Source organism: Apodemus sylvaticus, chromosome 10, assembly GCF_947179515.1.
Source record: "Apodemus sylvaticus chromosome 10, mApoSyl1.1, whole genome shotgun sequence".
In the NCBI taxonomy this organism is placed as follows: domain Eukaryota; kingdom Metazoa; phylum Chordata; class Mammalia; order Rodentia; family Muridae; genus Apodemus; species Apodemus sylvaticus.
The window spans coordinates 69,856,146-69,882,554 of record NC_067481.1 but is presented as its reverse complement, the minus strand read 5'-3'; the positions used below and the strand labels follow the sequence as shown (position 1 = coordinate 69,882,554).

The 26,409-nt window shown below is 47.8% G+C and overlaps 1 protein-coding gene across 1 annotated transcript; it reads left to right on the top strand.

The window, feature by feature from the left end:
* The first annotated feature begins 673 nt into the window (after positions 1–673).
* On the top strand, positions 674–14,163 carry Gm2a (ganglioside GM2 activator). Its single transcript, XM_052195471.1, has 4 exons — positions 674–871; positions 6,660–6,821; positions 12,179–12,361; positions 12,666–14,163. Exons 1-4 carry the CDS (start codon positions 791–793, stop codon positions 12,819–12,821), a joined length of 582 nt encoding a protein of 193 aa, XP_052051431.1. The 5' UTR covers positions 674–790; the 3' UTR covers positions 12,822–14,163.
* The last annotated feature ends 12,246 nt before the right edge of the window (positions 14,164–26,409 follow it).

Here is a 26,409-nt window from a genome sequence, read left to right as displayed (position 1 = left end):
CCACGGTGACAGTGTATGCTCTTTCTGTCGTCATTTCTGATATTTTGTTTGTACTTTGGAAAGTAAACTTTGGCGTCTAACGGAAAGACTGCGGACAGCGATAAGCACCACTATCTCCTAAACTCGTCCTCAGGCGCAGGCGCTTCGCCAGGATTAAAAGCCTGGCAGAGCTTTAGATACTGTTAAATGCCAACAACCAGACGCCAAGAGTTACAATATGGGAGCACAGAAGCAGGAAACTGGCAGGGAGCTTTGCCTCTCAGTAGAGAAGAACCAAGAAGGGAAAAAACTGAACCTCGATAAAAACAACCTAGAACTTCACCCCGCCCCGCCCCACTCTCCGCCTATCTCTCCAATCCTCACCTAACCGCGTTGAGCCCTGCTTCTGCATTCAGCTCCGCCCTAGACCTCGGCCCTGCTCCTCCCGCCTCTTAGCCGCACCCCTCACGCAGTCCCGCCCCTCACGCTCGGCCCTTCTCCGCCCTCTTAGCCTGGCTCCTTTCCCTCAGCCCCGCCTTCAATTGGCCCCGCCTCTTTCGCAGAGCCTTTTTTTTCTCAGAACTCAGCTCCGCCCCTTCCAACGCTGGCTCTGCCCCAGCAGTAGGCCGTTGAGGGTGGGGCTGAAGCGGGCGGTACTTGGGGCGTGGCTGGAGAAGTCCCGCCTAGGGCCTGCAATCACAGCCCCGCGGGGCGGAGCGCTGAGCGCAGCCGGGCTCTGCAATAGCGACCTGCTTGCTTTTAAAGGCACCGGTGAATCGCTGTGCCTAGATCCACCTCGAGGACCGTCGCCATGCACCGTGTACCGCTGCTGCTCCTGCTGGGCTTGCTGCTCGCCGGCCCCGTCGCCCCTGCGCGCCTCGGCCCGAAGCGCGTGAGTGCCCCCGATCCTGGAGCAGGCCTTCTGCGACATCCCGGGACTGATGGGTCCAGATTGTCCTGGAGGGATACTCTCCTCCGAATCGTCCTGTCCCATTCTTTCCGGGTGCAGAGCAGTAATGCTAACGCTCTTGCCCCAGACCCGGGTTCTCAGCCTGTGACTCGCTGCATTCCCCGCCCTCCTCTTTCTCTGTTTTCTGCTTGACTCTGAGGTCTTCCTGCTGGTAGAAGGGCTGAATCAGGCCAGGAGGTTCAAACTTGGCTACCAGTTGACTGAAGGCCTGCTGTGTGAAAGCACCCAGCCACTGAGACCCTCCATCTCCTGCCAGTCTCTCACTTCTCTCATTTCCACCATCACAGACCCCTGGGAAAGGGGAGTTCGGTCATTCTCAGGGAAAAGCCCAGTCCCGTTTGCCTTTTGTTGTGGCCTAAAAGTGCAGGTCCTCCAGACCTCTCCTGCCAGGACCCGCTGGATAAAGGAGGAAGGTGTTGTGGACGATATTAGCCTTGGTGTATAAAATATGTGTGATGTGAGGACAGGATGAGGGCTTTCATGAACCGGGTATTTGCAGAATACCCAAAGAATAGTGCAGTTGGGGCCATTATGGCCTTGGCCTTGTTTGATCAGATGCAGGAAGATGTTACATGTGGAAGGACCTTTTGACCTCACTGTCCGAGAGGATAGTCAACTTGTTCCTTGATGTCTCCTAGTGTGGGAATGATAGTTTTGGCTCCACACCTGGCCTTGTGGCGTAGAGCCCAGTTAGAGGCAGCAGGCCTGCATTCCTTATATCCCCATTTCTCCTGCATGCGTTTTGCCAGTGGGGGTTCCATTTCAAACCTTAGGGGCTCAGATCGGCAATTTGGAGGGACTCAGGCATTGTAGGCACCAACCTCCTTTTGACTTTACTCAAGATCACTCAGTGATACTTTTGAACCTTACTGGCTGTCATTTCCATGTTCTCTAGAGGCTTACAGATGCAGAACTTGAGTCTGCAGTGACCAGTGAGTGACTGAGCCTTCGGAGCCCTGGGGTCTTCTTGTATCATTGGCTGGTCCTGTGACCCTGGGCTGGAGTGACTCAGATATGGCTGGCTTTGTGCTGGACACTTACTAGACTGTATGTTTTACAGTGGGTGTCATTTAGTATATACCTACTGTGTGCTGTAGATTGAGCTTTGTACTTTTCCTCTTTAAAAAAAAAAATGTTTTGAGACAGGCTCTGTAGTCCTGGCTAGCCTAAAACTCCCGTAAGTAGCTAATAATGACCTTGAACTACTGATGCTCCTGTCTCTATCTCCTAATTTTGGAATAATTTATATGGATAGCATAGAGTTCTGTGTATTTACCTAATTGCTTGTGTTAGCATCACATATTATCAGTGTGCTTGTTAAAACCAAGAAGCTAGTGTAAGGTTTGTTACTATGAACTAAATTAGGCTTTATTTGGGTCTCGTGAATGTCCCCTCTCTATTTCTCATGAATGTCCCCTCTCTGTTCCAGCACCTGCTCTGGGGTGCCCTATTGTTATCCCTGTCACATCTTCCTACTCTTCTCAGGCCGGGGACAGAACATTTAAATGAGCTAGGCTGCCTTCAGGAGCTGAGTCCTGTTGCTTTCTGTGTACAGACTGCCACCGCCCTGACTGAAGATATAGTTAGGCCCATTTAATACCTGAGGAAGTTGAACCTCCAGGGGTTAACATGCTGGAGGCATCTGCTAGTGAGACCAGGGGTTAACTAGCATCTGTTAGTGAGAGCAGTAGTGGTCGGTGTGAGATTTTAACCCATGCCTGTGACCTGTTGCTATATTCTAGGCTGGGGATGGCATCTGCCAGGTTCCAGGTACACACTGCTGATCTCTGTTCTCCCTTTCCCCATGGACTCAGCTGCGGTAATGCCTCACAGCTAGAGCTGCCCAGGCCCTGTTAGTGGGGGACCCCCTTGTGAGAAGTCCTCTAGGGTTGGGGGAAGGAGTGATTGGAGAGAGTGGAAGGTCCTAAAAAGGGCACCCTAGAAACTTCCCTGAGCCCAGAGTAATCCTCAGTGTGAATCAGGCTGCCGAGTTGGAAAAAGCAGCCTCCTACCCTGTTAGCCCAGGTTACTATTTAGCTATTCCTTCACTCACCTTACGACCAGCCTCTCCTCCTCCCCCAGTCCATCCGTCTCCAAGTGCAGTACCTTCTTTCGAAGGTGTTCTATTGCACCATGGCCGGTTTGCTCTCTTTGACCTATGAGGGCTTATGATAAATAAGACTGCTCTCCTTCTTCAGCAAGGCTCCCCAGTCAAGCGTGTCTAGCCTATTGGCCTTTCTGTAGCAGTGGAACCCGCTGAGCTTTCTACCTCAGGGCCTTTGCTTGTGCTCTGAGTATGTTGATGACTGATTTCTCATCCTGAAAGAATGTTTTAAGTGTCACCTTTCAATCACCCTCAGTAAGACCTGAGTTACTCTCTATATCACCTTCCGGCACTCGTATTACGGTGGCTGATCCTTCCTTCTTCCTTCCTCCTTCCCTCCCTTCCTCCCTCCTCCCATATCTCCCTTCCTTCCTCTCTTTCCTTTTTTCTACCCTCTAGTACTTGGGTTTGAACCAGGACCTTAGGTGTGTTTAGGCGAGCGAACTCTCTACCGCTGAGTTACACTGCCAGCCTGGGGAACACTTATTTACCCTAGACTAGAAGCTCCACATGGCCGGGCAGGACAGCTTCCTATTGTTTACATAGCCCTCAGTCTAGGCCCTGAAATAGTTGCTCCACAAATACTTATGGAATGAAGTTTGAGGAAAATACCTGCTGGTACCTACCCTGGCCCTGCCTGTCTTAGTCACAGTGTGGCCTTTCATTCCAGGGGACACAAGCCCGTGCCAGGAGCCTTGAACATGAAGTTTAACAGGCTTTCGGGGAGTTGGTGGCAGGAAACAGAGGCCAGGGTAGCACATGGCTGTGTTTCAGTGAGCCAGCTTATGCTTGGTGTCTGACACAATGTCATAAGCTGTTACATACGTGTTCTCACCTTGCAACAGTTCTGGGAGGAAGATATAAAATGCCTCTACTTAAAAGATGTGGAAATCAGAAATCAGGACTCTGGTGCGGTGTGTGTGCCAGGCTGTGATTTCAATCCAGGTCTGTTGGACTAGAGCCTAGGTTTCCTAACTGGCATTCCAAAGCCATACCTGTCCCAGGTCCCTGGGATGGTTTTTTTTTTTCCCCCATCCCAGGCTGGTTATGAGCTCTCTGTGTGTTTGAGGATGACTTTGAACTTCGGAGTCACCTCTTGTCTCCCCCTCACAAGTGCTGGGATTACAGGCATGGACCCAGTGTTGCTCTTGCTGGTCTTATATTGCTTTTTTTTTTTTTGTTTGTTTTTTGTTTTTTTGAGACAGGGTTTCTCTGTGTAGCCCTGGCTGTCCTGGAACTCACTCTGTAGACCAGGCTGGCCTCAAATTCAGAAATCTGCCTGCCTCTGCCTCCCAGAGTGCTGGGATTACAGGCGTGCGCCACCACAGCCCGGCATGCTCTTTTTTGAAGACAGGGTCTCACTGTGTAGCCCAGACTGGCTTCAAGCTTGAGATCCTCCTGCCTCATCCTTCTAGTGCTGGGCTTACTGGTATATGTCACCGTGCCTGGCTCTCTTAGTGCTGTAGTAGATAATATGGGTGACTGACTCTGGGTTCCTTTTCCATAGGACAGAAGAGCTCTTAGTCTTGTCCTTTCAACTTGAACTTGGAATTGAGTCACAAGTGTACATGCTTGGAACCCCCACCTTAAAACTTTTGACCCAAGACAGTGAGTGCCAAGCCTCGTGTCATAAGGGTCACATACAACACCTCTGGTCATAGAGACACACAGCTTCTTGTGTCGTAATTCCAAAGCTTGGCCGAGAGCAGCTGTGGTTTAGCATGGATGGATCAGCATGGATCGATCGGGCATTCTCTTTGGGTCCAGATGGCTATGGACAGGTTAAGATGGGGGCCAGGCCAGGGGTTCAGGGTTGGCAGATTTTCTAAGGCTGTGTGTGGATAATGGCAATGCTAAGGGTCTTCGTAGGGAGTTTTCGGGGCTTGTGAGTGGCTTTGAGAGGGAGAGAGATTGAGAGAGAGAGAGAGGGAGGGAGGGAGGAGAGAGAGAGAGAGAGAGAGAGAGAGAGAGAGAGAGAGAGAGAGAAAGAAACATGGACAGACGGACGGACAGACAGAGGTATAGAATGAATTCCAGAACCTAAGGTTCTGGGGAGTCACATGAGTTGGATCTAGGTCACGTGGAGGAAGATTTGAGAAGTTCCTCTTCAGAGGAGTGCTGGGTGACTCAGGTTGTACATAATGGTGTGGTTCACAACATGGGAGTAAGAATGTGCTTGTAAGATGAGAAAGAAAGTCCATTGCTCATCACCCAGGGGCCTCCTGTAGATCTCGTCCTGTGGATCCTGTTTCTGGATTATAAGGTTTTGTTACTGTTGTTTCTCCTTGTGTTCTTTCTCCTTGTTCTCCATTGTTGCTAACCTAGGATTGGACATGGGGTGGGGCATGATCAGGCTCGTGTGCATGGAATACAAGAGTGACTCTTTCAGGACCTTCTCCTGTGGTGGGCTCTCAAAGCTAGCTGGAGAGAAGTGGTTGGCAGGGGAAGAGCTCAGAGAAGGTACCCTCAAAGCTAAGAGAGGCTAATACCGTTGTTAAAAAGAGTATTTTCTTTAACAATTGACTTGTATACAATGTATCTATAGTGTATCCAGTCTCACATTCCCCTTAATCCAGCACATCTGCTTGCCATTTTTATCTTCTCTTCTTTTAGTAACCTGCTTAGTCCAATTACTGATGCTCCTATGTGCATGGTTTAGGGTGTAGACTATGAGTCCTTAAAACCCCCCTCAAAAAATGACTCCTCCTCCTCTCTGCAGCCACCAACTGCCAATACGTTCTTAGCTAGGGGTGAGTCCTCTTTCCCTTCCTCTCTCCCTTTCTCCCTCTTTCCTTCCCTCTCCCTCCCTTCCTCCCTTCCTTCCTTCCTTCCTTCCTTCCTTCCTTCCTTCCTTCCTTCCCTCCCTCCCTCCCTCCTTCCTTCCTTCTTTCCTTCCCTTCCCTCCTTCCCTCCCTCCTTTCTTCCTTCCTTCCCTCCCTTCCCTCCTTCCCTCCCTCCTTCCCTTCCTCCCTTCCCTCCCTCCCTCCCTCCTTCCCTTCCTCCCTTCCCTCCTTCCCTCCCTCCCTCCCTCCCTCCCTCCCTCCCTCCCTCCCTCCCTCCTTCCTTCCTTCCTTCCTTCCTTCCTTCCTTCCTTCCTTCCTTCCTTCTTCCCTTTCCTTATAGCCCAGGCTGATCTAGAATGACCACATCTTGCCTTAACCAGAGTGTTTACATTATGGGCTTGCACCCACCCCAGCCAGCTAAGTCTCTCTCTCCTCCCCTGCCTCAGAACAGGGTCTTGTATATCCAGACTGGCCTGACGGGCTATGTTATTGAAGATGATCATGAGTTCTTGATGTTCCTGCCTCCGCCTCCCAAGTGTTGCCCATGTCACAACACTTGGTTTGTGCCATGTCAAGGATAGAGTCTAAGGTTTCCAATATGCCAGATAGACATTCTACAATTGAGCAATATCCCAATTCCCTTATTTGAAGTTCAAGGTCTGATATAATGGGCCTTGACCTCACATTTTGGCATCTTGACTGAAGAATGGGTCAGACAAGTGTGACTGTTACCATGGTACTCAGAGTGGAATGAGCGGGCCTCCAACTCTTGTATGCTGAGACTTTTCCTCCACTTATCTCCTTGCTGTCTGGTTGTCCGTAGCTTTCCCGGCTTGGTGGCTTCTCTTGGGATAACTGTGATGAAGGAAAGGACCCTGCAATTATCCAAAGCCTCACGATCCAACCTGACCCCATTGTTGTTCCTGGAGATGTGGTCGTCAGCGCCGAGGGCAAGACCAGCGTTCCTCTCACTTCTCCTCAGAAGGTGAGCCCCAGGCTATATGGAAGCCGGACTGGGAGTGGACAGCCAGCAGGCTCTGTGGGAGGTGCATGCTCACAGGTGGTGAAGGATTTCAGACTTCACAGACTTACCTGGGTTCATAGAGTCTCCAGGTAAGGGGATGGAAGGGAAGCCCAGGTGTCAGCCAGGATTCAGCCACACTTGCACTTGGATATGGCCCACTGTTCACTGTGGACTCCTCGCTGTTGTTTAGTTGCATAGCCAGTAGCCAGGGACATAAGGCTACTCACTTTTGTTTTGAGACAGGGTCTCTCACTCTGTAGCCCAGGCTGGCTTTGAACTCATGGTAGGCCTGCCTGCCTCAGTTTGATTATGGGCATGAGCTACCTCCACATGGACTCTCACAGCTGAATAACTAATGCTATTTCCTTTATCCATACTGCAGGTATTTATTTTTTAAAAAAATACATATCAAAACCACAAGTGCTTTGTGTATGTGTTTTGAGGGAGGGCTTTATGTAGCCTTAGCTGGCCTTGAACTTGCGGTGAGCTCCAGCCTCTCTTGCCTCCACCTTGAGTGCTCAGATCACAGGTGTACTACCAGTGGGTACCATACCTCCAGGATGGACCCCAGGGCCTCTCGTGCATGTTAGGTGAGCACTCTTCCAATGCCATATCCCCCAACTTTGTTTCTGTTTTCTGAGCCAGGGCCTTACATAGTTTAGGCTGCTCCACAAGTTAATATACGTACCTAAGGATAACCTTGACCACCTTCTAATCCTTCTGCCATCACTTCCTGAGGACTGGGATTACAGGCATGTGCCACCATGCCTAGCTTCTATTAGATGCCTTCTCCTAGCCTAACTCCTGAGGAGCTGGTCATTGTTGGCTGTTATGGATCCTCCCAGAATCTTCACTCATTATTCTAATGAGACAACATGATTAATTTGGGAGACCCCATGCTGGCTAGAATTTGTCCGTATAATAATGATCTATTCATACTCTCCTGGTTATGTACCCTCACATTAAATATTTTTATTTATTATTCTTGTGTCTTCATATGATTTGTGGGGCGAGGCCCACATGTCATAGGTAACACACAGGTCAGAGGACAAAGTTGCGAAGTCGGTTCTCTCCTTCACCTTTTTGTTAGGTTCTGGGGCAGGAACTCAGATTGCCAGGCTTCCATGGCAAGCACCGTGACTGGCTGAGGCAGCCTGCTGGCTTAGTTGTACGCTTTTGAAGCTTTTTTGATAGTCAGTGCCCAAATGTCTCCAAACAGTTAGTCAGGTTTGTGCCTGCACTGACAACTGTGTTTTCTTTCCCATACATTTTTGACACTAAGAGTCTGAGTCTTGGCCAGTCTTTAATATCATCCCTCACGAGTGCGAGTGATCCTTTCACAGTTCACTTGCTTTTTATATATTTAGGAATGCTAGCTTATTCCCACCCATCGCACAGTTTTGCATGTGTGTTTTTGTATATTTTCTTATTTTATAGTAACGGTGTCTTATGGCACCATTTACTGTAGTTCTTTACTCTCTGGTTAGAATCACCTTTCTAAGATGCTTTTATATGCCCTGCAGTCTCTTTCTGGTCCAGACCTACTCTGGAACAAGTTTAGATCATTTAAAAGATTTTGGGAGCCAAGCCTGGTGGTGCATGCTTGTAAATTATAGCACTTGGGAGGAAGTACAGGAAACTCAGGCATTTAAGACATGCTCAGTCTCACGGCCAGTTGGAGACCACCGTGTACTGTTGGGCTCAATCATAGACTTAGGCATCTCTTGAGCAAGAACTGAGTTAATCGGTAATTTGTACAGTGCTTTGCTGAGTGTGTAGCACACAGTCTGTGCCCAGGTCATGCTGGCACATGTAGACTTGTCAATCACTGTCAGTGACTGAGCTAGAAGACCTGGAGAGATCTCAATGCCTCTCCACCCCTGCCCATGGCTTCTCTTTGCTGGGCTAGTTAGTACATTTTCTTCAGCTATTATCCAGTAGGAGGAGGTCAAGCCCCGTGGATAAAAGGACAGAATTTGTCCAGATTGGAAGGGGAGACTGGCTACTGAACTGAGTCTGCTAGTGTTACCTGAATGCCCTTCTCTGCTCTCATTGTTGAATCTGGAGTGCATGGGTGTGCACATGTGTGTATGTGTGCCTGAACATGTATGTGTGCATATATGTGGTGGGGAGGTCAATGTTAGGTGTACCCCTCAATCTCTCTTCACCTTTAATGGGGTCACTGTGTCTGGAGCTCATCAATTTGCCTAGATACCTGGCTCTAGGGTCTGCTGGATTCTGCCTCTCCAGTGCTGAGACTGCACCACTGAACCTAGATTTTTCTGGGATCCTGGCATCTGAACTTAGGTCCTCATGTTTGCCTGGCAGGCCCTTTACCAGCTGAGCCATCTCCTCAGCTCTGATTGGTTTTAACCCTGGTTTGTTTGTTTGTTTGAGACAGGGTTTCCTCTGTGTAGCCCTGGATGTCCTAGAAGTTACTCTATAGACCAGGCTGGCTTCAAACTCAGGGATCTGCCTGCCGCTGCCTCCCGAGTGTTGGGTTTAAAGGCATGTGCCACTGCCACCCAGCTGATTCTTAGGTGTTTGACCCTAGTGGATATCTTTGTGAGATCTAGACGCAGCTCTATCCATGTGGAGGACCAATGGCCCATGTTAGGAAGGGGTTGCCAAGGGTCTTAGAAAGTGCTGCTAACCTAAGGCAGGGGTTCTGGTTCTACTGGCAGTGCCCTATTTGTCTGGTTTAGAGTTGGGAATGGTGGGGCCTGCTTTTAACCCCAGCCCTTGGGAGGCAGAGGCAGGTGGGTCACTATGAGTTTGAAGCTCACCTGGTCTACATAGTAAGTTCCAGGACAGCCAGAGCTACAAAGTGAGACCATGTCTCCAAAACCAAAATAAACAGAAACAAAAAAGGAGGTAGGGGACATCTGTGCAGGACACACTCTATGAAGGGGCCTGCTGCAGAGCAGGCCTACAGCCCCTCAGTGTCAGAAAATAGTGCATGGGGCCTACAGTATTGCAGTGGGTGTCTGTGGACATTAGGAGTTGGTTTAGTTGTGCCAGGTGAACAAGCGCCGTGGCAGAGGATACATGGGACATACTTCTGAGCCCTGCTGGCTGTAGGTTTGAGATGGACAGGAAACGTTGTGTATAATCCCCTAATGGCAGGTTGTGGCTGATGCCTAGAGACTAACCTTTAACATCACTGACTTTTGTCTTGGGCTTCCAATGCTGTGCTGGTCCTGGGCTGGGGAGGAGCAGTCTTGTGGGGAGCTCCACAGATGATCGTACTGTCAGTCAGTTACTCCCGTTTAGATGGTGACCAGTTGTAGTTTCTCTTGGGGACCTTGGCTACTTGAGGGGAAGAGGGATGTGAAACAGCTGGCAGGTCTTGTATCCTGAGGCTCTTAAGTGCTGGCCTGGTGCTGTCTTCCTCACAAAGACAGAAGTCCTGTATAAACCATCCTGCTCTTGGCTGAGGAAGTAGTAACTGAAGGCTGTTGACTAACTTCCCTCGGGGCAGAACTAAAGCTCCAGCTCAGGCCCTCTGGCTGTTCCTGATCTGAGGAGGAACAGACTGCCGAGGAGGCCGGCCAGTGGGAAGGTCACCATGCAATCAGGATGGATTCCTGTCAGCAGAGCAGGCCACCAAGGCAAGGCAGCTTCAACTCCATTTAGAACTGAGGCTGTGTTGCGTCACCATCTCTTGGCCTTGAAGACTGCGTATACGTCTAGTATTTGAAGATTCAGGCAGCAGTCTGTGTCTCGTGGAGTCTGGAGGAAAAGTACCACCCCAAGATTTATCTCTCAAAAGCAGAACCCCAGCTGGGGTGATGACCCACATCTGTAATTAATCTCAGCATCTGGGAGGTGGAGGCAGGATCAGGAGGTCAGGGCCACTATCTGCTGCACAGCAAGTTTAAGACCAGCCTGGGCCATGCAAACGCCTGTCTCAAACACACCAAGGTTCAAACAAACAATACAAAGGTGAAACCCCCAGATCTAATAAGGCAGAGGTCGCTAGCATGCCTTAGTTGAAAGGGTTCTGAGAACTGTGCCTTCCAGGCTGGGGAGATGGCTCAGTTGATAACATGCTTCCTGTGCAAGCATGAGGACCTACATTCAACTCCCAGAACCTATGTAAAAAAGCCAGGCATGATGGCCTACATACTTGTAACCCTAGGCCTGAGGAGGTAGAGATGGGCGGGTCCCTAGCAAACCAGCCTGATGAGTCAGTGGGAGACCCTACTCAAAAAAAACAAAAACAAAACCAAAAAAAACCCAAAGTGGATGATGGACACACACACACACACACACACACACACATGCACACACACACACACACTCCCTCCTGTAACATCCACAGGAATCATGTGTGGAGTGCCGACTTGCCACTGACCACTCTGCATTTTTCTCTTCCTGGTTTTGGTTGGTTCAGAGACATGGCTCTGAGAGACAACTGGCAAGCATCACAACTGGTATGGTTAGTCTTGTGCGTGTGCCAGTGAATTGGGCTTTTTGCTTGGGAGTCCTGGCTGCTTCTCCTTGGCCAGGTAGGCAGTCATTAGAACAGGAGTGGGATCAGGGTGGCTTGGCAGTGGGAAGCACATTCTAGATTTCTCATCCAGCTGGGTCTGGAGAGGTCATTCAGCTTTTGTAACCAACTACAATAAGGACCATAGACCCGTCTCAGAGGAATCTCCCTATCCATTTCCATTGGTTTGTTTGTTGTTGCTGAGTCTATCTATGTAGACCAGGCTGGCCCTGAACTTGCAGTTCCCTGTCTTTTCCTCCAGGCTACCATGATTTCAGGAGTTCATTGCTGTACCTAGCTACATCTCCATTTATAACTGTATCATCTGTGGTAGAATAGAAAATATGCATTGGGAACAACAACAGAAAGATTCTATAGCTAAGACTGGGCTTAGAACAAGTGCCACAGTCATTCAGTTAGTGTGATGTCAGTGTGTTGGTTCCTGTTGTTGCATAGTGACAACTGGAGGATGATATGTAGGCTAGAGAGAGGGAATAGTCTCATTTGATGCTTGGTGCCCACCACATGCTCAGGAAAGGTTGAATTCTGGAACTCAGCCAGAACATCCCCCTAGATAAACCTGTTCTCCTCACAGTACCCTGGAACAAGAGACACAGGGGATCGCTGCAAGTTCAAGGCTAGCCTGGTCTACATATGAAGACCCTGTCTCAAGGAATCAAACCAGTGGAAACGTATGGGGGAGGGATTACGTTGCGATTCATCTGCAAGCCTTATGGTAGCTGGTTATGAGATAAAACTTCAAGAGGCAGGAGCAGGAATGTGTGCCCTCAAGTTCACACTGTCACCTTGATGAATCCTGTGACAGGTGGAGCTCACCGTGGAGAAGGAAGTGGCTGGCTTCTGGGTCAAGATTCCTTGTGTAGAACAGCTAGGCAGCTGTAGCTACGAGAACATCTGTGACCTGATAGACCAATACATTCCCCCTGGAGAGACCTGCCCAGAGCCCCTGCACACCTACGGGCTGCCCTGCCATTGTCCCTTCAAGGAAGTGAGTACTTGGGGTGTCAAGGCACTAGTGTTACTCCTCTGTGGTAGAGAGAGAGTGGGTGTGGCTTTTTCCGTTCTGCATATTGCTTCCTTGGGTTTATGAGAAATGCTCTCTTGAGAGCTGGGAGCCTTGGTGTATCCATGTGTGAAACAGAGCAGCTTTATGCTTGGATGTGACCACTGGTACCCTTCATACTGAGCCTGGAAGAGGGTACAGCACCACTCTTGGCTCTTAGCACAATGGGAAGAGGGGGGCAGAGCACAGCTGTAGGCTGCCCTGACCCAGGTTCACTTCTTCCCCTCAGGGCACCTACTCACTACCCACGAGCAACTTCACGGTGCCTGACCTGGAGCTCCCCAGCTGGCTAAGCACGGGCAACTACCGCATCCAGAGTATCTTGAGCAGTGGTGGGAAGCGCCTGGGCTGCATCAAGATTGCCGCCTCTCTCAAGGGCAGATAACCTGGCAGCAGCCACCACAGAATGAAAGGGCACCAGGAAGACATGCCTCTTCTTCTGTTCCGGGGCCCAGACCTGCCTGCCTCTAACTCCATTCTCCCACGGTTCTCCACACTCTCTGTAAATCACGGCAACCTGACCTGAGGGAGGATGGACCAGGCGGGTCTGAACATCTGCTGGGCTGGAAGCCATGTTCCTCTGCACCCCTAACAATATTCTAAGAGTTTCTTTCATATCCAAAACAGTCATGGCATGGGAACTAACATGTTTGGGAATCTTAAGTTCAAGCTGGCCTAACCTGGGCCTCCTGAAGTTCTGCTCACACCGCCTCTTTGTTTTAGTCACCAACTTAAAACCAGGATAACAGTATTACTCTCTTATTCCACCCTGAACCTTTCCTCCTGCAAAGAGGTCTAGGTAATCAGCCTTGGGTCACTCTATTAACTTCCTGATTAACCACATTCTCTTTGCCACCTGCCTAGCCAACACGGGGGCTGACAGATCCTGAAGAGGCAGGGTGCTGTGTGACAGAAGCTGGTGAGAGTTATTGTTTGGCATGCTCCACTAACCCCAGTAAGGCACAGGTACCTGGTAGGGCCAAGGGGAAGACCTAGGGCACCAAAGCAGTCGCTCCCAGGAGCAAGGTCCACTTTCCCTTTTTTGGTATGACGCATTCGAGACTGGGATGGCATTCCTTATACCTGACCAGAAACAAAACCAAAAACCCAATAGCACACGTGCTCCAGTGCCAGGTGGCCAGGGTCTGGCATGGCACATCGAGTCCTGGAGAGGTGCAGTCCAGTGTGACCTGCAAGTGCCATGTATGGAATGTGGCCAGATGTTTGCAATATTTTTCTTCCTTAGGCTCCAAACCCAGACTTTTATAGGAAATCTTAGAATTTTTAACTATTGGAAATGAATTGTTTTTTATATACTATGCAGGCCAAAGAGGCCACATGGACTCATCTAGGGACAAAATCTGGCTCATGGGTGGCTGCTTTTTCTCACACCTGCTCATCATCTCAGTCTCAAGTTACCTGGCTTCACCTCTTTCCCCTTCAAGGTCAAGTCCTTGGTGCCTGGCCTCAAAGAGGGCTCATCCTGCACTAGAACAGGTCTGCATGGTCGCTGGGAGCTGGGCACTGTGCCAGCTTCAGAGCCTTCACCATCAGGGTAGAGGGGTTCATACTGGGGTGGGTGCCACCCAGCAGCCACCACGTGGAACAGGGGTCCCATGAAGAGAGTGGATCCCACATCAGGTTGCACCATGACAACTTCCTGAGCCTCGGACAGCCCAGCTTCTGGACCGGAAGACTAGTCTGACAATAAATCTTTTTTAACTTGCCGTGCTGTGTGGGCTCCTTTTTGCTGTGTGCTTCATTGAGCATGTTTGGAAGTCTGTGACGGGCTGCTGCTGTAGAAGGGCTTGGTGGGTGGTAGAGGAGTCTAGAGGTGGAAGGTACCATCTGTAGACGTGGGTGCTTGTGTTAATCTCAGCGGCCCCTGGGGCTTCTGCCTTGCTGGGTTTGAGCCTGAGCGCCAAGGGTCACTTTCACTTTCCTTAGCCTGGTTTCCTGCCATTTAATCTTAAAGCTTTGCTCTACATACTTTTTTTCCTTTTGGTTTGTGTGTGTGTGTGTGTGTGTGTGTGTGTGTGTGTTGTTTCTGCTTACTGCCCACAATGCCTACATACATTCCACCATGATACCTTGCTTCTCAACACTGTATATATCATCCCTCATGGTACCCGGTATACATCATCCTACCATGGAAACCTGTTGCCCAACACTGTATATGTACGTCATCCTGCTATACTACCCTGCTTTGACGTGTACCCCCCTTATACTGGGATTAAGAGTGTGTGTCACCACGTCCAGTCTGGAAGGCACCCTCCCCCCCCCCCCCCCAGACAGGGTTTCTCTGTATAGCCCTGGCTGTCCTGGAACTCACTCTGTAGACCAGGCTGGCCTCGAACTCAGAAATCCGCCTGCCTCTGCCTCCCAGAGTGCTAGGATTACAGACATGTGCCACCACCACCCGGCAAGGTGTGTTTTTTTAAATGCATATTTTATTTTATTATTTGTGTGTGTGCCACCATGTCTGGTATGTGTGTGTGTGTGTTTAATTTTTGAGGCAGGTTCTCACTGTGTAGCCCTGGCTGTCCTGGAACTCACTATGTAGACCAAGATGGCCTTGAACTCAGAGATCCATCTGCCTCTGGCTCCTGAGTGCTGGAATCAAAGGCATGAGTTCCACATTAAGGAATGCTACAGACAACCTGAAGGAGTGTCTCATGGCTAATCCTTGGTCAGATTGAGTAACAGAAAAGATGATGATGCCTTTGAGTCTTTTACATAAGATCCTGGGATAGAGTCACGTGCACAGTGGAATTCCATGGAAAACCAGACAGAGAAAAAGGCCAGCAGCCTTAGGAGTAAATGTCACCCACTGACAAGGATCTCATGTGGGCCGGGCGGTGGTGGCACATGCCTGTAATCCCTGCACTCTGGGAGGCAGAGGCAGGCAGATTTCTGAGTTCGAGGCCAGCCTGGTCTATAGAGTGAGTTCCAGGACAGCCAGGGCTATACAGAGAAACCCTGTCTCGCAAAAACCAAATCCAAAAAACAAACAAACAAAAAACCCGAACAAACAGAATCTCATGTAGATGTTAAGCCAGGCATAAAATAGCACAAAAATCAAGTGTCTGTATGGTTTAAAAGTCTTACCCAGCAGGGTGTGGTGGCTCACACCTGCAATCCCAGCCCTTATGAGGATTTTAAATTCAAAGTTAGCCTGGGCTATAAAACTAACACTGTATAAAATGAGCAATTATTGAAGAACGTATGTTATTTCTCTGAGATGCTTTTAGGATGTCATCTCAATATAACAGTAGTTAGATAGTCCCAAACAGCTCTTCAAGGTTGCCCAGACCATGAGTAATCCACATACCGTGAGAGAATAAAGATACACTGAGATCCTCATTTCCATGCTGGATTAGAATAGCATTTCAGCTGAGTTGACATGGGTGTGACTGTAGTGGGCGTTAGCATTAACAACAGGTGACATGACATACCAACTATTTCTGTCTTGCTTAGAAGTTTTTCCAAAACAAAAAGTTGCGAGACTGTTTTGTGAAAGTTTCTGTTAAATTCTTTTACATTTATTTACTGAGTATGTGCGTAAGAGAGGAGAGAGTACTCAGGCACATGCGCCCTGGTGCATATGTGGTTAGAGGATAGCTTTTGGGAGGGAGTCAGTCTCTCCTACTGTGGATTGGGGAGTAAACGGGTCAGTTTGGGCGGTAAGTACTTTTACATACTGAGCCATCCCAATACCCACATCATTTGAAAATGATTTTTATTTAGCACATACTATTCACGTCCTATTTTTCTTTTCTTTTTTCTTCGAGACAAGATTTCTCTGTGTTTCCCTGACTATCCTAATAACTTATTCTGTAGACCAAGCTGGGATGAACTCACAGAAATCCACCTGCCTCTGCCTCGAGAGTGCTGGGATTAAAGGGGAGTTCCACCACCTCCCTGCAATTATTCCATTTTATTGCTGTACTTTCAAACACAACTGGTTGATTCTTCCCCTTTCCGCCTTCCCTTTCCGTGTTCATGTCCTATGTAATTTACTGCCTTCCACCACAGCACCAAGTTCTCCATTCCATGGTCCCCTTTTCTGTTTCATTCTCTGTACCCACGGGATGCACACAGAACCTTCTCAAGAGGAAGAAGGGCCACCGACCTGAGCCTGCTCTTAAGTCACTTCACCCTGGGAAGGAGATAATACACAGATGTGTTTGTAACACAGGCTCTAGGGGAAGGCAGCAGCTCTGTCACAAGATCTGAAGGGAATGCAGAACCGTTCTCTCAGCTCTGAGGGGGCATGGTGCTTGGGGGATGGGAAGGCCGGCCTGGCTGCCAGGAGAAGGCACTCTTGGCACAGGAGGATGCTGGGAAGGTGGGAGAGGCTGGTGCATTGGGGCCTGTTAGTTCTCAAGACCCTTAGATGCACTCTCTAGAGAAATCACCAGTGCGGATACCTCCAAATGGAGCAGCATTCATGCCACCACGAGCTTTTACCTGGGACCAGGTACTGGCTTATTGGGGGGGTTGCGTAGATGTGAGTCAGGCACACTCAAAGAGAGTGACTCGCTAGTTTTGTTCTTTCCTATAATGTATAAACCAGGTAACTTTTTTTTTTGAGAAAGTTGCTTACCGTGTTGCCCACTTCAGTTCATGATCCTTTTGCTTCAGTTTCCTGAGTGCTGGGATTACATCCATGTGCCACACCGTACCTTAGCTTGGTGACTAATTTAAAAAGTCTTTGTAATCTTTGTGTATGTATGCTATGTGTGCAGGTAAGTATGGGCACATGTGCTACGGTGGATGTGCGGAGGTCAGAGGACAACCTGAGGTGTTGGATGTCCTTGTCTTCCACCTTGTTTGAGACAGAGTCGCTCTGCATGTGCCAGGCTAGCTGCCCTGGGGCTTCCAGAATTCTCTCATCTCTGCCTGCCATCTGTCTGTAGGAGAATGGGGATTACAGTTTCAGAGAACCATGCTTGGCTTGAGTAGTACTGGGGCTTTAAACTCAGGTCATCAGCTTTGTGTGGCAAGGACTGAAACTTCGTCCAAGCCCTGCTAACTATTAAAAAATAAAAATTTAATTTAGTGTTTGTGTGTGTGCATGTGTGCCATGCATGCACACACATTCCTAAGTGTGCATGCCGATGCCATAGTGGTTGTATGGAGGTCAGAGGACAATATCTGGAAATTGGTTCTCTCCTTCCACTATGTGAGTACTAGAGATTGATCTTGAGTTGTCAGGTTTTGCAGCAGATCCTTTACCCACTGAACCATCTCTCTGATCCCTCTCCCTCTCTCCTAGAATTTTAAAACATTTATTTTGAGATAGGCTCTTGCTAAGTTACCCATGCTGGCCTTGAACTCACACTGCAGTACACACATACACACACACACACACACACACACACACACACACTGAATTTTCTTTGTTTTTATTTTTATTTTTTAAAGATTTGTTTATTTATTTTATGTATATGAGTACACTGTAGCTGTCTTCAGACACCAGAAGAGGGCATTGGATCCCATTAGAGATGGTTGTGAGCCACCATGTGGTTGCTGGGAATTAAACTCAGGATCTCTGAAAGAGTAGGCAGTGTTCTTAACCTCTGAGCCATCTGTCTCTCCAGCCCCTCTTATTTGATTTCAAACACTGGATCTATGTAGCCCTGGCTGGTCTGGGAAACTCTCTGTGTAGATCAAGTTGTTCTTGGACTGACAGAGATTCCCCTGCCTCAGCCTCCTGATTGCTGGGATTAAAGACATGTACCACCATACCCAATATCAAATTTTAAGCCTTAATATCCTGAGTAGCTGAGGCTTTGGGCCCTACACCAGGCCCAACTAGACAGAATATATAAAAAATTTCAGAGAACTGGTTATCTGGTTTACACTTGAATTACCACCATTGGTGAATTGGGTTCTCTTCTTAGCTTTGATCAAATATCTGGCAAAAATGACTCAAGGAACAAGGAGTTTATTCTGACTCATGGTTCAGAGGAGCACGGTCAGTCCCTCATAGCCAGGCAGACATGGGGGACAGGCATGGTTGGGTTCATAACGTTGGTACTCCAACGACTGTAAGACTTGTTTTATTACTTTGTATTCCTTGTATAAAGTTATGGTTTAGTAACAACCTCTGTCACCTTCCTGTTCCCCCTTTTCTCCAAATGCCCTCTCACTTTCAGTGTGTGTGTGTGTGTGTGTGTGTGTGTGTGTGTGTGTGTGTGTGTAAAATCTAGATACCATGTATGAGAGAAAACGTTTGACATTTGTCCTTCTGAATCTGGCTCCGTTTGCTCAGCAGCCTGATTTCCAGTCCCTGGCACTGTCTGTCCACTAGTTCCTCAGTTCCTGCTGTTCTCCAATGCCCACATAGCCCCCTTCCCTAGCATCCCACCCATAGACCCACGATAGTCAACAATGTCCACTGTCTGTTCCTTTCAGTTTGGGTGGCCTTGGTTAGACCCAGACTCAGCCCAAATGGAACATCATTCTTGTGATTCAAACATAGTCCAGCTCCAAACCAACGACATCACATTTGCAGGTAGAAAAATGTAAAGGGAATAATTCTGAAAGTCTTGGGGATCATGACCTCTCACACCACGGCCCATCTTCCTTATTTCAAATATCTTGGTTCCAGTATCAGGTCCCAGTTTTTTCCTAGAGAAGTACATGGCAGCAAGGAACTGAACCTGAGCTGCTGCTTCTGGAAGCACTGGTTGTTTCCATGGTGACTTCTGAGGCTGTGTGTTCTGGGGCAGTTTCTAATGGCTCACTTCCCTGATGTGCTCCTGTGGTGTGTCATCTACCATGCAAACCTTAGTCAGGGGCCAGCGAGTGGCCATCTTGAGGGTTCCAAGTCTTGAGGCTTAAAAATCATTAAGGATTAAAAATTTACACCCCGCAGGGTGGTATATACCTTTAATCCCAGCACTCAGGAGGCACGGGCAAAGGAATCTCTGTCAGTCCAAGGACTGCCTGATAGAGGCAAAGGAATCTCTGTCAGTCCAAGGACTGCCTGATAGAAAGTTCCCAGATGCCGGGCAGTGGTGGCACATACCTTTAGTCTCAGCACTTGGGAGGCAGAGGCAGGCAGATTTCTGAGTTTGAGGCCAGCCTGGTCTACAGAGTGAGTTCCAGGACAGCCAGGGCTATACAGAGAAACCCTGTCTCGAAAAACAAAACAAAAAAACCAAAACAAGACAAAAAAAAAAAAAAAAAAAAAAAAAAAAAAAAAAAAAAGAAAGTTCCCAGACCAGTTCCCAGACCAACCAGGGACACATAGAAAGCTGTGTTTAAAAAAAACAAAACTCTTGGGATTCTTTTGCCAGAGGGTTTTTTGTTTTTTGTTTTTTTTTTTTTTTTTTTGATGGCTCCGAGCCTGCTTGTGGAGTCCACTGTGCATGTGAATTCTGTGCAAGGAGACTACAGCTTTCAGAACGTCAGGGAGGCCTATCGATATTTCCAGTCAGGTCACAAAGCCCTATCTTACTGTTACAGGCCTTTTCAGTCAGAGCCGGTTTGCTTGCAGAAGTTGAGGCCCGGATGCTGATAATCATGTGATTTCCCTGGTGCAGAGCATTAGCTCTCACTCCCTTGGGGCCGGTTCAGTCTCACCCACAGTTGTCTTTCCAGATGACCTTGGGCTCTTTACACTCTCGAGATAATCTTAACGGAGCTACACTCCCAGTGAAATAAATATCAGATCCTTTGAACATTGAGAGGAGATTAGAGTGTCACCCTGGGTTCCTTGAAGTGTCCCCTTCTGGTGGCATGCTTTGAGGACAGCATGCATTCCACACTCATAAAAGCCCCAAACTCCTGGGGAGAAGGGGTTTTACAGTAGAAGTAATCCTTCTCTCTGTCTTAAATTGTTTAATTAATTAATTGAAATAGTGGTTCATTCTGTAGCTCTGGCTGTCCCAGAACTCATTATATAGACCAACATGGCCTCAGACTCACTGAGATCCACCTGCCTCTGAGTCCCAGGTACTGGGATTAAAGGCATACAGCACTTTGCCCAGCTTGTTTTATTTATTTATTTTTTCATTTGAGACTTTTTATTTAGTTCCGGTGTTGACCTTGAACACCTGATCCTTCCACTTTCAGATCAAGTAAAACCACACCTGGGATGTTTTGTATTTTTAAATTTAAAAATTTTTCAAAGTCTCCTTATGTGGTCCAGACTGGCCCTGAAATTAAAATCCTCCAGCATCAGCCTCTCTCGAGTGCTCCAGTTACAGATGGGTACTACCGTGCCTACATTTCCCTTCAGTCTTGCGTTCCTGGCTATCATCCTGCCTGCTCCTGGAACTGTTGTTTGTGGAAAGTACCAAGAAAAAAAAACCTAGAGACAATCACATGCCCTTTGTCAATGTTTCAGGCTCATGACCTGGCCCAGGAAAGCAAATATTTTATTATTGACATTTAGATCTTGCCTCACTGCCCAGCGTCGGAGGTTTGAGACATGGTCTCAGATAACCCAGTTGGATCACAATTCACTATATAGCCAGTATGGCCTTGAACTCCTAATCTTCCTGCCTGTGCCCTCCACGTCCAAGTGTCAGGAACTCAGGGCTCCCACCACGCAGGCTTGCCACGCCCAGGGAGACCTTGATTTATTGTGTTGCATAGGTATTGCTAATTTTCTTTACAAATCTAAGGCCAGAGACGGCCCCGTGCCAAGCAAGTCCACCAGGCCTACCTTTCCAGGAGCATGCACCCACTCTGTGTCCATCATGTTTAGTAATTCATACATTTCAAAGTTTTCATAATTATCATTTCTATTATTGTGATCTGCAGTCAGTGATCTTTTTGGAAGAGATCTTTATTTATGTATATGTGTATGTATGGGTGGTGGTTTGAATAGGTGTGGCCCCATAGGCTCGTGTGTTTGAATGCTCAGCTCATATGGAGTGGCACTATTAGGTGTGAGCTTGTCGGAGTAGGTGTGGCTTTGTTGGAGAAACTGTGTCACTGTGGAAGCAGGCCTTTGAGGTCTCTTATGCTCAAGCTCTGCCCAGTGTGGAACACAGTCTCCTCCTGGCTGCCTGCAGATCAAGATGCAGAACTTAGTCTCCTCCAGCGCTGTGCCTACACACTGCCGTGCTTCTTGCCATGATGATGATGATGATGATGATGATGATGATGATGATGGACTAAACCTCTGAAACTGTGAGTCAGCATCAATTAAATTTTTCTTTCATAAGAGTTGCCTTGGTCATGGTGTCCCTTCACAGCAATGAAACCCCAAGACAGTATGCAGGTGCACATGCATGCAGACGCCTATGGAGGCCAGAACTGGAGTTACAGGCAGTTATGAACTACACAGCATGGGTGCTTGGAACCAATCTCTGGTTCTTTGCCAGAAACAGGATGTGCTTTTAACGACCGACCGGGCATCTCTCCACCCCCTGACCTTTTTTTTTCCTTCTTGTTTTAACAATTGCACCTGACATTTGCTACATTTATCTGTCTGTCTTCTGTTCTTTCTCTCTCTGGCGACTTGGTGATAGGAATTGAATTGAGCTCAGCGGATTTGCCTGTTGAGCCTTCTTGCTGGCCCAGTTTTTCTTTTTACTTTTTTTAGACAGGGTCTCAAGTAGTGCAGGCTAGCCTAGAATTTGCTGTGTAGTAGAGGGTGACCTTGAACATCAGCCTCCACCTCTCCAGGGCTAGGGTGACAGGCCCAGGCCATTGAGGTCACTGTGCCTGCTGCCAGTGAGCCTCTGTGTTTCTGTAGTGATTGTTTTGTTTGTCCTTGATACTCATTCATTGATGAGTATGTTTTTCTTCATTCTCCCTCAGCTCACACACACACACATATACGTGTGTGCATGCGCTTAAAAAAATCATTAGGTTGACTTAGTTCTTGTTCTATTGCTATAAACAAACACCACGACCAAGGCTACTTTTATAAAAGAAAACATTTAATTGGGGCCTGGCTTACAGTTTTAGAGGCTTAGACTGTTATCATGATGTCAGGGAGTGTGATGGCAGGCAGGAAGACATGGTGCTAGAGAAGTAACTAAAAGCTCTACATCTTGATCTGAAGGCAGTAGGGGTTTGGGCTGGGGAGATGGCTCAGTGGTTAAGAGCATTGACTAATCTTCTGAAGGTCCCGAGTTCAAATCCCAGCAACCGCATGGTGGCTCACAACCATCTGTAATGAGACCTGACTCCCTCTTCTGGTGTGTCTGAAGAGAGCAACAGTATACTTACATATAATAAATAAATAAATCTTTAAGAAAAAAAAGAAGGCGGGGGAAGAGAGAGAGAGAGAGAGAGAGAGAGAGAGAGAGAGAGAGAGAGATCTCAGTCTCATATGGGCTTCTGAAACATCAAAGCCCACTTCCAGTGACACCCTCCTCTTACAAGACTACACCTCCTAATCCTTCTCAGACAGTTCCACTCCCTGACAATCAAGCATCCAAGTTAAAGAGCTTCACGGGGCCATTCTCATTCAAACTAGTGCACAGCTAGTAACCACACAATAATTTCTAAGTGTTTAAGCAAAAAGAAAAGAATAATAGTCTCTCCCTTTAAATCTAGTCAGAAGTAGTTGCAATTAGTGAGGAAGATGGTCATAAGCAGTGACAGGCCAGACAGTAAGCCTCTTGCAACAGCCACTTAGCTAGGTTAGGAATGCAGGGGAAAGCTCTAAAAGGAACTTAAAAGGGCCACTAAAAGCCTAGGCTGGGGCCTCTGCTAGCACAGTGTTTGCCTAGCATGCACAAGGCTCTGGGCCTAGGGGACAGCGCTTGGCTATGTTCACAAAGGAGCTTGCTCTGTAGTGTTATTTTCCCATAACATCTTCATCTAGCTGCTGCTCACATCATTCTGTTAGTTTGCCTTTTTGCTGTCCTGGAGATTTAACCTGTGGTCTTCCACAAGCCAGGCAAAAGCTTTCCGGCTGAGCCACACCCCAGCTCCTTTGCCTTTACTTTCTAATTGTTAGACAGGGTCTCACACTAAGTTGTTGCTTAGGCTGAACTTGAAGACCCTGGCTAGCCCAGATAGACTCTGAACCTGCCACTCTTGTGCCTCAGCTTCCCATGTAGCTGGGACTATAGGCCTGCACCGCCATGCTGGGCTGGTTCATGTTTTTAACCAGCTTTTGTTCACTGCTAAGTCCCAGGTCTCCGGAAACGAGCTTTTAAGTCTGGAGGCATGCTGGATCTTCTGGGTTAACTGTTTTCACTGATGTGGGATATATTTTTAACTTTCCTCTATTTTGTGTTCATCTTTGCAAACACAAAGGGATACTTGAGACAAATGCCCAGGAGAGCTACATAGGTTAAGACTTCCATGTAACAAAATTTGTCCTTGAACAAGAAACATAATAACAGTGTGCATTCCATTTGCAGAGGACTGTCTTTTGAGAACCCTTCCCTCAGCTAAATGTTATCTTAAAAGTAGGTCAATAATCCTCACAGAAGATGCTCTCTCTTTCTCCACAGGAGGAGGGAGAGGAGAGGGGAACTGGGAGGAGGGAGAGGAGAGGGTAACTGGGAGGAGGGAGAGGGATGCAAAGGGAGGGGAGGGGAAGAAGGAAAGATGAAAGGGGGTGGGGAGAGGGAAGGGAAGGCAGGGAAGAGAAGGGGAGGAAGGAAAAGAAGGAAGCCTCGTAGATGGGAAAGTGGCTCTTTTCCTGTATTAACTAGAATGTACCTTCTCTGAAAGAGAAATTCTAAAAAGAGAATGAAAATTTCCAAAGGAATGAGCTTTTATCCCAGACTCTCTTTACATCTCCAGGGGTAATGGGGTGATTAGTGGATGAGAAATTATTTTTACATTTGGGGGATAGATTTTGATTCTCGCAGAATATCAGCATTGAAAAGGTCTTTAATAATCAACTACTCCTAGACAGGGACAGGTGGATTTCTGAGTTCGAGGCTAGCCTGGTCTAGAGTTGAGTTCCAGGACAGCCTGGGCAATGCAGAGAAACCCTGTCCTGAAAAAGCAAAAAAAAAAAAAAAAAAAAAAAAAATAGTCAACCACTCTAACCCTTCATTTCACAAACAGGACCCTAAGACTGGAGGTGGGGAAGGGGGAATTTCCCAAGATTTGGTGTAAGATTAGAAACTGAGCCAGTACCTGGACAAAGTTAAGCTGACTGTTCTTCCTGAGACTCTTAGCTAAATAGGAAATCCATTTTCCTTCTGTACACACTTTTAAAAGCTGATGCTTCAAGGATACCTTCTGAACATAGGGGGAAAATGTTCTTGGATTTATGTAATTTTTCAGGGAATCAGGGGATGTACCCTTCATTAAAAAATATTTGCTTTTAATTTTTAAAAGTTGTGTGTGTGTGTGTGTGTGTGACAGATGTGCCATTAGACATGCCAGTGATACCCTTGGAGGCCATAAGAGATCACATAGAACTAGAGTTACAGGCCACTATAAGCTGTCTTCCCCTCCCCCACCCCAAGACCCCTACATCCCTACCCTGAGACAGGGTTTCTCTGTGTAGCCCTGGCTGTCTTGGAACTCACTCTGGAGACCAGGCTGGCCTTGAACTCAGAAATCTGCCTGCCTCTGCCTCCTGAGTGCTGGATTAAAGGAGTGCACCACCACTGCCCAGCCACTATGAGCTGTCTTGACATAGGAGCTAAGAGCCGACCTTGGGTCCAATGCAAGAGCTGTGTGGTGGTTTGAATAAGATATGGCCCCCACAGGCTTGAAGGGAGTGGGACTATTATTAGGAGGCCTAGAGAGGATATTGTTGCTTTGGAGACCCCAAAATGTTGGAGATGCCAGACAACAAGAGAGAGAGAGAAGTGTGTTGCAGTCAACAAAGCTGAAAGGAGTTGGAGATCTGAAGAGTGCATTGACAGCAGACATGGCGGTGCAGAGTGGAGTTTGCTCAGCTGTCTTTCCAGTTTGCTTTGGTCCAGTGTTTCCTCCCTATGTTCCCTTCTCCCTTTTGGAATGGTAATGTAGATCCTGTGCCATCATATGTTGGAAGTATGTGATCTGCTTTTTCATTTTGATTTTTGTAGGGGATTACAGTTAAGACATTTTACGAGTCTCAGAAGAGACTTTGAACTTTGGGCTTTTAAACAAGTCTGAGACTCGTATAGACCATGGAGACTTTTGACATTGGACTAAACATATTTTTCACTATGACATGGCTACAAGCGTATGGGGCTGGGGAGTTGAATGTGGTGGTTTGACTGCAAATGGCCCCCACAGTCTCAGGGAGTGACACTATTAGGAAGGGCATCCTTGTTGGAGTAGGTGTGTCCTTGTTGGAGTAGGTGTGTCCTTGTTGGAGGAAGTGTGTCACCTGGGGCAGGTTTTGAGGTTTCAGATGCCTAAGCCAGACCCAGTGACTCACTCTTTTTCCTGCGGCCTACAGATCCAGATGTGGCTACTTCTTTAGCACCATGTCTGCAAGCATGCTGCCATGCTTCCCACCGTGACAATAATGGATTTAAACCTCTGAACTAGCCCCAATGAAATGTTTCTCATGTAAGAGTTGCCATGGTCATGATGTCTCTTCACAGCAGTAGAAACCCTAAGCTAAGCAGCAATTGCTATTAATGATGGATCACCTCATGGCCTTACTCATTATCTGTACAAGTAGTTATCAGTGTGGGCATGTGTATATGCATGTACATGTGTACACATGCACATATGCACACATGTGCATGTGGAGGCCGAGGTTGATATCAGGCATCTTTTCCTGATTGCATTCTACCTTGGTTTTGAGGGACAGGGTCTCTCAGTCATCCTGAGCTCATTGATTGGCTGGGCTGGTTGGCCAGTGAGCTTCAGGCATCCACTTGTCTCCCTTTTCCTCTGGCACTGGAACTACAGGCACGCATGGCCTCGCATGGCCTTTTGAAGCTGATGGTATCAAAGATTTGGTCTGCTTTTAGTTTCAAGACACAAAAAAACCAGGACCAGTAGACCAGAGATTCTCAGGAATCAAGCATGCATCCATGTTCTTCTTGGAAGATAAAGAAACTGCTAATTAATAGAGATGCTGAGTT

Excerpts from the sequence above, each read along its gene's own strand:
- Gm2a (XM_052195471.1), top strand. The coding sequence starts at position 791 with ATGCACCGTGTACCGCTGCTGCTCCTGCTGGGCTTGCTGCTCGCCGGC. Across the intron at positions 872-6,659 it reads CGCGCCTCGGCCCGAAGCGC|CTTTCCCGGCTTGGTGGCTT; the intron begins GTGAGTGCCCCC and ends GGTTGTCCGTAG. Across the intron at positions 12,362-12,665 it reads GCCATTGTCCCTTCAAGGAA|GGCACCTACTCACTACCCAC; the intron begins GTGAGTACTTGG and ends TCTTCCCCTCAG.